Here is a 13,112-nt window from a genome sequence, read left to right on the forward strand (position 1 = left end):
CAGTGACCCGCTCTCTGAAACCTAGCGCCTGTGATCCTTCACTAGCTTGTCAGAGTCATCAAGTTCTAGTTCTTCATTTTCACCAAAGGAAAAGGCAGTTGGTTTCTGATGTTTTAATGGAGTCTGTAAGCAGAAAAAGTCCAGTCCTTCAATAACAGACTGCAGAATAAAGCCCACTTTATTTGAAATAAACATAAACACTCCCAAGAATTCACAGTTTAAAAAAAAAAATCTTCTTTAAAACACTAAGAGAAGTTTCTAATTTTACAACATTGAGAAAATTAATTAATCAAATACATTTCAGTAAGGTAATTTACTGTCCTTGTTTGTTCAAAATTTAATAGGTTTCCATAATAGATAAAATAACAAAAGGTTCATAGAAAATACTTACATGGAATTGTATTGGCATTCCTATTTTTGCTTTTATTTTCTTCTCGATTCCCAGTGTTCTGTGTCCGCCAGCCTTTATAGGAAGGCAGTCTCTAAAGAAAGAAATGTGGCATTATGCTTGGAATAAAAATGGTTTCTAGGATCACTGTCCCCTCTGGACACCCATATCTTGTCTTCATCTCCCAGTGCATCACTTCTTAATATAATTCTATAAATTTTGGTCACACTAGATTGGTCTTTTGGTCACACTACTTTGTTCTCGCTACATTGTACTACATGTACAATGGCATGGAAAATATGCACATAGACACAAGTAATCATTTTATGCCCTTAAACTTTATTTAAAATTTTAACATCAAAAGCAAGAATCAAATTTAAGTCATTTACAGGATGGTTTTCTTTCATGAAGGTAAAGAAATTGTTTCTGTGCCAAAGAAAATAGCCCAGAAGTGATCTATTTTATTTATATGGTACCTCTTTTTCATGGCTATTGTGCAAGGCACTTTTTAATGTTAATGGGAGTGACAGGTTAGTGCACTAGAAGGCAATGCTTATTTACCTGAAATTCTGCCTCCAGCAGAGAAGGATCACTTGGAGGATCTTTTCTTTTCAGATTGTTAAGATAGGAATGCAGTTCTGAGAGACTGATCTCTGTTTCTCCATATTGATTGTATTCCACTAGCGCTTGATGGATAAGGATGTACTGTGACTGGTATTTCCCATTTGAAGGATTTAAAAATGAAGTTATTGATGAGCAAAAAAAAATCATAGCACTTTTTAAAACAATTATAAAAAACAACTACTTATATGATGCTATTAGTGGTAATAACAGTAAACATTAACATTATATAGGCATTAAATTAAACTATTGAAAATCATAGGGGCTTCCAAATTAAATATTCTGGAGCACGGTGTGTTGGATGAAAAGTGTTCTGTAAATAAACATCATATCTTTCAAAAAACATGCAACTGAGATTTGAAAAATTTGATCTGAAAAACATCTAAATAAGTTTAAAACATACATTCCATCAGTCCATGACTTTTATTGTACTCTCAACTCAACTGAAAATCTCAGGAGACAGAGATATTTTTGAATATGAGCATTAAGTTTGATTATATAAGTTCACATTTGTTCGCTTGTATTTATGAAGTGTATGCCAGAAGCTGGATTATCAAATCCAAAATGTTACTGTCTTTTTTCTCTAATGTCTAAACTTAAAAAGCTAGTTTCTAAAACTTAAAAATTGTACTGGAAGTTTTTCTCTCTCTTAATATTTTTTAGAGCTATATTTTCCATGAAAAATTTCACCTGAATTGTAGGAGTACCCAAGACTGAGCAGAGCACTTCTGAGAAAAACTGATGAAGAACTTAGTGAAAGAGAGTTCCAAGTGAAAGGAATGTTAGCAAGATACCTCTACTTGAACCATGAGGCACCGCTGCCGACGCAGCTTCACAACATAGCCATAAACATCCACTCTGCCTTCTGCATCCAGCCCCTCCAGCATTGCATCAATTCCAATATAGGTTCCAGTGCGCCCAACACCAGCACTGCAAAGCACAAAGGGATTTGGTTATCGAAGGGGAATGGCATCTTCCAGTCCCTCCCTGAGAGGGGAGAAGTCAGTGAGAGAGAGAAAGTGAAAACCCATGAGAAGTGGATAGAAAGGAAATCAAAACAGTTCTTGTAGTGAATTAATTGGCAACACTAAAAATTATAAGTTTGGATTTTAAGCATCTTTTAATGAAAATAAGGCCAATATTGTCAAACATGGTGCTTATAGCCAGAACAGCATGGCATTTACCTGGCTGCTTTTCAGAAGTCTACGTATCCTCAGGTTTAGTTGACTTGAATCAGTCTTCAGGGACTTCAGAAAACAGACCTTTCAATGCCTCTCTAGCTATTTCACTCTTAAGTAATCAAATCACAAAATTTGGGATCAGTATCAAAACTACTGAACTTTCCTAGCTCCCTTTTGTGAATAGTTTCACTTCATGTTCATTTAACATAATATATATCTATATATCTATATTTAAGATTTACCTGCAATGAACCACTATTGGGCCACTAAAAAAGTTGCTTAGAGCATTAACTCTGCGTCGGAGTTTGAGAAGGAGATGAGGATCCTCGGGAACTCCGTGGTCTGGCCAACTTGTGAACTGAATGTGAGTGACTTCTCTACCAGCCGTCCTTTCTCTTCCCTAGACAAAAAGAAGTATGTTTTTTTGTTTGCCTGTTTGATTGTTTTGTTTTTTTAACATATCTATATATGCAAAGCTAAAATCAAGTGCAGATATACAAAGCAAAAGAAAAATAAGGACAACAGTCATCAAATGTTGAAGCAGAAATTTCAAATAGTGTGCTGTCACATGGTGCTCAATGGTCTCTCAGGTTACAGCATTTTTCATATTCCATTTAAATTAAAAAAGTAGCAGTCAAGAAAGCTGTGAATCAGGAATTCAGAATAACTTATACAGTGAACAAGCAGGAGGTTCAAAACGTTGTTACAAATACTTTATTCTCAGGCTAGCTTATGATCCAGAGTATAATATGTCTCCCCACTCTATTCATGAATAACTTGGCTAGTTTATAGCTCTGCTTCCTTCAAGGGATACTGGCTAGTAATTCTCTCATGTCTCCTAGAAGTACCTTGCTGAGGGTACCACAGATTAAAAATAAAATAAATAAAATTAAACTAACTCAGAATAGAAAAAGGTACAGGAGAACCTATGATTTTGAATGATACTGACTCTCTTTTTTAAGTCACCTGATTAAGGCTTAAACCACATCTAGGGTTGGGGCTTATTTTCATATGTTGCTGCTAGATTCAAAGAGAAGACACATTTTGATAATCATCATTATAAAACAAAATGACAAAGACTTCCTATGGCTTTTTTACTGGCCAAGATTCAGTATGGCTACATGGGTATCTCCCCAGTAATTAATCCCCAAATTCTTGCTCAGACTTGAAGTATCCAGCTGTGACACAGCTGTTCATACAGTTATTCACCACTCTTTCAGGAATTATGCATCACTATTGCACCAGAACTGTAGAAGTGTCCAATTTCTTGGCAGGGATGACTCTTAAATTCCACAAGCATTTTCAGTTTTATCTATATTAATACGATGTCAGCCAGAGAGCAGACAGCTCTAAAATATTAGTCCTCAGCCTGCACCAATCTTTCCCTTCTACTATTAGACTTTTTTAGTCACAGAGCAGTGTCTTTAACAGTTAATTCTTAACATCATCATATTCTCACTGTCTTCACACAAAGTTGCAATTTTGGCATTATTGAAATGCAATGAGACAGCAGAGTAGGAATTCCCAGCTGTAATCATGGGTCAAGATGGGCGGAGTCTGTTGCTTGAGTATTTTGCTGAAGATCTGTGATTTATATTCCACTTCCCCATACTGGAATATATTTGCAAAGGGTATGAGAGGAGCATTTAGCCTTAGATGGCAAATTTTCTTCTCAATTACAAATAGAGCAACTAATATGATTTCAGATGTATAAAAAAGATGGGTTAACCAGCCTTAGTGACTTTTCACATAGCCAAATGGTAATTTTAAAATGCTTATGTTTATAAATGCACTTGAGATTACCAGAATTTGTACACTGTACAACTGCACAACTATTATGAGGTAGATAATAGTGGTCTGTGAGTCACATTAATTTTACTCGTAAAAGACAACGCTGAGATACATATAAACCAGATAAATTTCTGGATTAAAAACAAGCTAAATATCTAATGAAAACACACAATATTAAGTTTTCCATACTTAGTATATTAAGTGTCCTCTTAAAAAGTAGATTCCAGAGTACTAGGGAAAATACATTTTTAAGTTGGGAAATGCATGTCTAACTCATATTTTCTGTAACGAATGACACCTACATGTGGCAGGTCTTTATTTAAACCAAATATTGCTTGGGGAAAACCAGCAGGCATCTTCCAATGACAGCTGACTCTTCTCATGCTTTAAAAGAATTTTTTAACAAAACCTACAGACTCCAAATACACATTCCAACTCCAGTCAGTCTTACACTCCTGAGTCAACTTACCTTTGTGATATGTAGTTTCTGAATTATATAGTCTGGACACATTTTACTTTCGTTGATCTTCACAATAATGTCCCCGTATGTTGCAGAGCCGTTCTCCATTGATGGCCAGTACTGGGCACATTTGTTCTACAAAGACATGAAGTTAACTGGTGAGCAAGCATGACAGCAAAGTGGCAGACAGTAGAGAGCTAGAAGGAAGTCTGATTTTAAATAGACAGCAACTTAGTATGGTTTTCCAGTTTCTCATAGGTCTTGTCCTCTCCTGAAAAGGTGGTCACTACTTAGGACATTACTGCCAAATAATTCCAAATATCCATGGAATTTAACTTGTAACATAAAGCGACAATACTATACAATAGGTGCACAGCAACCTGTTCTGTTCCACAAAAAGAATCCACAAAAGAATGGATGGATGGATGGATGGATGGATGGATGGATGGATGGATGGGTATTTCTCACCCTGTTTCCTTCCTCACAGCGAGTAACCATGACAATAATTGTTGCCTTCTGCTCCCAGATCATTCTCCAGAAATCATCTGTGGTTTCATCCTTGGGGCCTGGCAGGAGATATATTAAGGGATTTTTTCAAAAAGAGTACAGCTACACAAAAGCTGCCTTGTTGATATGTTTAGCTACGCAGTCTGAAAAACTCACCAGAGATCATGCAAATAACAGCCACAGGTTTGCTTTCTTTATGACTGCAGCCATTAGGCTAAAACATTTTAAAAGTTATATATATATACATATATCTTTAGTACATATCTGTGAAATATGAAAATCCCTTGCATAAAACTACACAGAATCAGACTGTGAAGTACAATTTGTTCATCTTCACAAAATTCCCGAAGTCAAATCTCGTTGGCAACTTTTTTCACATTTAATTTCAAAATGTTAGATTTTCAATTTTTCTTTAAATTCACTAATACTTTGTGACTACTTCCTAAGTGGTTGAATGAAAAAACAGATTCTTTTAAGTTTAGAAATTACCTTGTGCAGCAATATATTTTCTTGGTTCTTTGAAGCCCTGTAAAAATGTACAACGTTATTCAACTTTTAAAAAGAAAATACGAACATTTTAAAAAGATTTGCAAATTTAGAAATCAACTAAATATGCAAAACTCCAATAATATCAAATACATTACAAAGACTGAAAAAACTCAAATGGAAATCCTCAGAGTGTCTCATACACGAAATGTGCAGATTACAGGGTTTCTTCAATAGAGCCTATGAGGTTTTATAAGTAGAAATCACTCACATCAATATGACTTGCATTGATATAGTCTGATCCTGGATCTCCTGGTATCTCAGAGAGCTCAACACGGTTATGGTCATCTGTTTAAAGTATTTAAACAAAATAATTATATTGTCTTGAGGCACTGAGACAACAAATATTTATAGAACATGCAAAAACTAACAAATACTCACATGGAAGGATATCAATGTAACGGTTTTTGTTCTGATTATGGCTTTTTTTGGCCTCCCTTATTGAAAATTTAGTGAAAATTCTAGGAATACTCTGTAAAATACAGTGTTTATTTAATTAGTAATCATGTAATTAAAAGAGCTACTCACAATCAAATATATATGAAAGAAATTTGCTACTAAGACTCTGGAAGATAACTTTTATACAGTACTATTTCACATACTTCTGTTTAAAATAAATGAAAAGTATTCTCCCTTAATTATATATCTCCACAATTATATATTATTTATATCCCCATGCCTATTTAGTGAAAGAGACTGTAGAAAGTTAACCTCAAAAAGTACTTTTGAACCACTCCAGAAAGAAAAAAAAAAAACAAAAAGTATTTTCATTGGATCATAAGAAGAATTTGGTAGCAAAATTAGCTGAAGCCGTATTTGACCTCAGATAAGAATTCACTCAATTTTCTAGATTCTTTGTTATTTATTTATAACTAGTGCATATCTAGTGCATATACTTTAGACATGCTCCTGAACAGAATTTTTCCAACCACCTGGCTACAAATCTGTGGTATATTTTGAGCCAATGACAAACCTGAAATTCATCCAAGAAAAGTCTTCCTTCATCAGCAATCTTCCTCTTATATGTCTCCAACAATTTCTCAGAAGGTATTGGCTCTATGTTCAGAAGCTGTCTTTCATCATCTTTAACTGTATAAATATGTTGAACATTTATTTTTACTGTTTTTTAAAATGTAAACTACATATCAGTAATGTAATGTGCTTCTCAAATTGTCAGTTAAATTAACAAAAGGATGAACCCGGTTATTTCAATTGAGTATATTTATTTTTCAAAAACTGTTGTTCCCCAGACAATCTACAAGCAAACAGGTCCTGGGAAGAACAGACCTTGTTCAGCTGTGGAATTGTGGACGCATCAGGAGGAGGCCACATGCAGGGACTTTGCATGAACAGCACTTTTGCACAAAGTGGCAATTGTCATACTTGGGTCACAGCAACAGACAGCCCAAACACCCACAATAATTATGGAGGTGTACTTTAGATCTAACCATTTCCTGGCAATGTTTAAATGGATTACTATACAAACAACCTGCTTAACATTTCTTTTGAAATATAACAATAAATGTTGCCTACTTTTCCTAATTTTCTCCAACTTATTCTGAGTTGTAATAATCTGTACTATCTTTGATAATAATGATTGAACAAGGCTTAACATCTCTAACTAGACATCTGCTGATTTTTCAGTTCCATTTAAAAGATTGTTTAAACAATTATGTGTATCTGAGCAAATGGATTTGGATATCAACACAGTATTACTTCCAATTTAATGTAATTAATTTTTGTGGGCTTGAATGTAATAAAAGATGTTTTCTTGAAGCTTTCTGGTATTGACTTATTCGGTTTGTCTTCATAAGCTTTGAAATCCTGTACAAAAAGCTACACATTATGCTTAGTTTCAGTCTTTGGAATTCAAAAGCCTTCAAAATTTTACAGTGATAAAGTACTGCTTTATGTTAAAATTTTTGATTTTAAGAAGGTATAGGGAAACAGGAAATCTGGGGCAACATTTTTTTTTTTTAATGAAATAATATCAGGTTTTCAAACTGATAAACTTTCAGTTCATTTAAGTACAAATACTTCCGGAATATATTTGAAGTTCAATATTTCAATATGTAGAGAAATACTGAATGTGTGTTTTGTTTGTTTTTCTCTAAAGTAGGTTTTATCATGTCAATATCTGTAATCTACATATAAAACCTAGAATGTAAACAATCCAAAAGTGGCAGTAAGACGTGACTAATTTTATTTCCACCTGCTAAATATGTAGATACTCACCTCCTACGAGGCTGATGTCTTCAGAAGAATTGCTGTAAAAAAGCAAAAGCATCTGTAAAAGCTTTGACTAGTAAGACATATCTGATAATGAGTTAAATAAATACAGTTTCATATATGAACAAGACTGTTCAGTAAACAGACAGCATTACAAGCTCTTTATGAAATAAAAATGACACAGCTAGGACTTACAGACCCTGTACAGAGGAGCTTGGGATCCCTGCCCTACAATTAGCGCTATCACAGGGGAGAAACAAGGGAGCTGCATCAAAGAGTCTTACTGCTTGCATAATTTTCATAGAATCATATCATAGAATGGCTTGGGTCAGAAGGGACCTTGAAGACCGCCTAGTTCCAAACCCTCTGCCATGGGCAGAGAACCCACTAGTTCTGGTTGCCTCGTCCAACCTGGCTTTGAACACTTCGCTATGGATGGGGCATCCACAACTTCTCTGGGAAGCCTGTTCCAGTGCCTCACCACCCTCTGAGTAAGAATTTCCTCCTAACATCTAATCTAAATCTTTTAGTTTAAAACCGTTGCCCCTGGTCCTATCATCATCTGCCCAAGCAAAATTTTCTCTCCATCTTTTTTATAAGTCCCCTTTAAGTATTGAAAAGCTTCAAAGAGGTCTCCCCAGACCTTTCTCTTCAGACTGAACAGCCCCAGCTCTCTCAGCCTTTCTTCTTAGGAGAGGTGCTCCAGGCCTCTGATCTTGTGGCCCTCATCTGGACCTGCTCTAACAGCCCCACATACTTCTTGTGCTGGGGGCCCCAGACCTGGAAGCAGCACTGCAAATGGGACCTCACAAGGGCAGAGTGGAGGGAGACAATCACCTTCCTACACCTGCTGGCCACTTTGTGTGTATTATTTTTAATACTTTTGACTTACTTTATGAAGGAAAGGTTTTGCAGATACTTGTGAATATTTTTTCACAAAAGTAGTAACAAAGCATATTGTTCTGACAGAATAATTCTTCTGTGGCCTGAAAAAAGGTACACTAGAGAGATTTTAAATCTCGTTCATTGTATTTACATTGCCAGACAAACCACCAAGAGCGATTTTGAGGTTGGTTTTTTTTTTTTTTGAAAGGATGAAAAGATGAAAGGATGTCTTTTCCATGTATTAGTGAAATACGAAACTTCTAACACTTTTGCACTACCTGTTGTGAAATATCATTGAAAAATAAAAAATAAAAAAATAAAAAATAACATTTTTATAAGGAATGGAGAGAAATATGAAGCTTACCTAAGCTTTTTTTGGTGAAGGTCATAGATTTTATACAGAACCAATAGCAAAGCAATTGATGTCACAACAATCAAGAACACCAAGAATATGATCAGGGCCCTAGAGTTATCTAGGGACAGGAAAAGAAAAAAATATATATTATTTTTCAAATAAATAATTAAGAGCATAAAACATACTTTTTTTTTCTCTCTTTGTTTTTAAAAAATCTCTATACAGAACCAGCCTCGATTTTTTTTTTCATTTGTTTGTTTTTTGATTAAAAGAACTAAGCAATTATTTTTAAATATTGAATTTAGGTTTGTTATTTAAAAGTTAAAAAATGCCAAGCTCACTGACAAGGAGAGAACTTTTTCATTAAGAAAACTTTCACTTAAGTTCTTCATGTCCACCTGTTGAGATGCTACATCTCACTCACTGGCCTGGCATTGACATGGTCTGCGTGAGCTGTACATGTGAGCAGGGGAGCTGCCAGCTGCTTCTGGTTTTCAAGGCTGTCACACTGTGTGACAGAGGGAATGCAGTGTCTCATCCCCAGCTCCAGGAGCTCAGCCAAGAAGTGCAGCCTGCCCAGCTGTAGGACTGAATTATCCTGTAATCAGTTACTCATTATATGAAATAATATGTGAAGTTTTGTGTATTTGGTCAGAAAAAGATCTGTTCCTAAATTAATTTATTAATTTACCTCTTTTTAATGTTTTTTTTTTTTCCTTTCAGCTCTTGCCAGTGCTACAAGGACACTTCAGTAACATATTCTTCAAACAAAAATGTCTTTTATCCAATTTCTTTAACTCAGCTGTCATTTTGAATTGAATTCAAAACAGGCCTTCTCATTTGGGAGCATCAATGACAGGTTCCCTGTGACCCTTACTGTTGGTTAGACTCCAATGGCAGATGTGAAGGTAAAGTTCCCAAAAAGATGCAATGGAAAAAGCCTTCCAGGTGTATAAGTTACTTGAGATAAGTAATAAATAAAATTCTTATTTATTTATTTCTCTTGTCTACAGTACTTCCCATGTCTACAATACTTGGACTTTCTCATAATTTTTGGCATTGGACACACAAACTCCATGGGAATGGGGAATCCCTGACAACTCACACATGTTCAGCTCCTGAAACACAGTATCTGAACACAGGAAAATAATTCTAAAGTGAATAATATAAGTCAGAAGAATGAATTTCTAATCACATTAGAACGTTTCCTGAAGAAGCCACAGCTATGTAGTTATTCTGAGTCATGTTTGATGACTTGTCAACATCATTCATTACATTAATGCTGAAGGAGGATACTCTTTTTTTTTTTTTAATGCAGATATATTTTATATATATAACTATAAAAATAGGCAGATTGGATTTTTATTTAGAAACAACTGTAATAGAATTCACAATTTACACTATTACTCTATACTATGCTAAAGACAAAAAGTAAAAATGCCATATTTATTTACTTACATCTGGTTTTTATACTCTGAATTACTGGGTTTCCTTCATATTCGCCATTATGCACACTGACCTGCATGCAGCGGGTGAGAATAATAAAAATGTTAAGATATAGCAAGTAAAATGCCTGCATAATTTGTTTTCAAAAGCAAAGAACTATGGGTCTTTGAAATACATCCATCTATTTTCAAAGAATAAACCTCACTGACAGCATGATCTGTTGTCAATCTTCATACAGTCCTTTACAGTGCATCTCATATTTCCACTTACGTTACAGCAAGATCTAGATCCAGAAATATGTTTATGACTGAATAAAAATGTTAGTGCAAGAGGAGAGACAGTTTACAAAATCAAAATCAGATGCATCTCAACAACAACAACAACATATACATTGTTGTTGTATATATATACAATATATATATAGCAAGAAGCTTCTCCAACTGCAAAAGCCAGAAAACCATTGCAGCAGAGTCAAAACCTCACTAAACCAAAGAGTGTTGTGGGTACCCTTTTGTTTATTCCCTGACCGATTCAGCAAGTAGACAGAAGGAAATTGTGACATCTGCCAGCTTTCACAGGAGACCTGTTTTTCTTGAGCCTCTCCTAACTTGACCCAGAATCTTTTCATTGCTATGTAAGGCCATAAGGCTTTCCCTGGTTTCTCCAGTAAGAATTGGGCAAAATATGTTCAAATCACAAACCAGTGTTTTGAGACAACTGGAAGCCAACTTCTTGTCAGACAAGCTTCTCGCTGCAAGTTGTGGAGAAGGGCCTACAGGGGTGTGTGGTTTGTGCTACAGGGGACATAAGTATTTTTGCTCCTATTGGAGATCATCTTTGTTTTCCAAATACATAGCTTTCTGATCATAATCTGTAGGAGAAATATTGACAAAGGCTCAGAACAAAGTCTAGACTACAAAAGCTCTCTGACAGTGCATTCCTCAGGAAGACATGAAGGGGGGAAAAAGAGTTTTTAAAAAAGGAGGAGAATGAGTGAAACTGGTTCCTAAGAGTAATAAAACTCTGTCATTCCTACAGGTTACTTTCTAACCTAATGTTTCCTGAGAGAAGCTGTCAGGACAAAAAGAAATATTCCAATTGTCCACATTAAGGGATGGACACAAGGCCACTGGCTTCGCAAACAAAAGCCAAAAGGATGAAATGCCTAAAAGACGACAACATAGCAGGAAGCCTCCAGGAAAGTGAAGCCTGTAAACAGGGAACTCAGAGAATGATATATTTAAGATGGATACATGGGCAGGTTTGTGAAAGGCTGATGTAAGAACATGTCACAAAAAGAATCCAAACTGCATTATGATAACTAGTCCCTAAAGCATTAGGGACAGCTGAAGAACAGTGTACAATGAAAAATTTTGAACAATTAATTTCAGAGCAATGATCTCAAGACTTAAGTTCCATATTTATTCTCTTTGATAGAAATGACAACCAGATATTCATTAAATGTGTTTTAAACACTGTAATATCAGATACATTTAAGACACCCAAATTTCTCTCTGTCCTATGCTATTCAGCTTGTACTTTTCATGCTGGCAGAACTTATATGGAATAGCACATAAGGAATTGATTGATATGGCTAGAAACATATGCAGAGACATTTTATTTCATAAGTAACAGCTACTTCTTTACATCTCTGGCCTACAGATTCACCATATTTGCCTTTTTCTCAAAGATCAAGTATAATACACCTAAACAATGAAAATATAGGTTTTTTTAGATGTTTAGCTTCATAAGCTTACTTACTTTAAAGCTATAATTTGTCAAGTATGAGAGATCTCGTATTTGAAAAGCACATGTACTTTCATTTCTTTTTCCAGCATTCCAGGATAATAGAAACCGTGTTTCTTTCCCGTACACTTGTTGATTTTTGCAGGTAATGTTGACGACATTATCGTCTTCCAGATGTAGACGGACATCAGTCACTGGATCTGGTACTATTTATAAAAGAAGTGTTACTCCTTCCATTCTCATAACTTGAAACCAAATATTTTAATAACCACATGTGTTCATGTTTATTTGTTATCTTCTCTCTTAATAATGTCAAACAATTTCTTCATTAAAAATTTCAGTCGCAATTTAACAAGATAAATAAAATCAATGCTGGGTTAATCATAGCCTTATCCAAGCTGGAAAAGCTGTAAAAGGGAGCTGAAACAGCTGGGAGGACCAGAACTCTACCAACAGTCAAGCTGCCAGAGATAATAAGATGGCAACTTCACCTCTTGCTACTGACATCACTTTCTCATTTCAGGAACATGAGACAACAGACAAAACATGGGAACAAACAAAATTTTCAGTATAAGTCAGTGTCTAAGTTTCAAAGCTGCTGTAACTTGATTTTCCTATCAGAACTTACTGCTGTATTTTGCAAAAGTATTCTTTTGCTTCAAGTGTCACCTTGTCCTAAAACTGGCCTAAAAAACAACAGAAACTTTTTACTTTTTAATGATTATAAATCTGCTAAGGCTAATTTGTTTCCTAGCTCTAATTTTGTATGTTGCAGCTAAAGGGTTTGAGAATGGGGATCTTTCCTTGAAAGTTTTTTAACCCTTTCAGAAAGTCAGAAAGTAAATAACCTTCAGCATAACGTAGCTTTATTAGCCACATCTCAGTAGAAGGCCACCGTAGAAATTTTCTTCAAAATTCCTTCAACTTGCAAGCCACTATATTAAAAAAAAAAAAAAA

The 13,112-nt window shown here is 35.1% G+C and overlaps 1 protein-coding gene across 12 annotated transcripts in view; it reads right to left on the bottom strand.

Moving 5' to 3' along the window:
* Positions 1 to 13,112, bottom strand: part of PTPRC (protein tyrosine phosphatase receptor type C) — a 62,781-nt gene that overhangs the window by 4,878 nt on the left and 44,791 nt on the right. For all 12 annotated transcript variants that reach the window (XM_040566221.1, XM_040566219.1, XM_040566214.1 and 9 more), the window contains 14 exons: positions 12,171 to 12,361; positions 10,422 to 10,482; positions 8,973 to 9,081; positions 7,730 to 7,761; positions 6,468 to 6,583; positions 5,876 to 5,966; positions 5,706 to 5,782; positions 5,438 to 5,474; positions 4,910 to 5,007; positions 4,451 to 4,576; positions 2,433 to 2,590; positions 1,804 to 1,939; positions 950 to 1,099; positions 392 to 482 (listed from right to left, as the gene is read on the bottom strand). In XM_040566221.1, the coding sequence (XP_040422155.1) occupies positions 392 to 482; positions 950 to 1,099; positions 1,804 to 1,939; positions 2,433 to 2,590; positions 4,451 to 4,576; positions 4,910 to 5,007; positions 5,438 to 5,474; positions 5,706 to 5,782; positions 5,876 to 5,966; positions 6,468 to 6,583; positions 7,730 to 7,761; positions 8,973 to 9,081; positions 10,422 to 10,482; positions 12,171 to 12,361 (1,473 nt within the window). The remainder of the gene's footprint in view (positions 1 to 391; positions 483 to 949; positions 1,100 to 1,803; positions 1,940 to 2,432; positions 2,591 to 4,450; positions 4,577 to 4,909; positions 5,008 to 5,437; positions 5,475 to 5,705; positions 5,783 to 5,875; positions 5,967 to 6,467; positions 6,584 to 7,729; positions 7,762 to 8,972; positions 9,082 to 10,421; positions 10,483 to 12,170; positions 12,362 to 13,112) is intronic.

This window comes from Cygnus olor, chromosome 8 (assembly GCF_009769625.2).
Source record: "Cygnus olor isolate bCygOlo1 chromosome 8, bCygOlo1.pri.v2, whole genome shotgun sequence".
In the NCBI taxonomy this organism is placed as follows: domain Eukaryota; kingdom Metazoa; phylum Chordata; class Aves; order Anseriformes; family Anatidae; genus Cygnus; species Cygnus olor.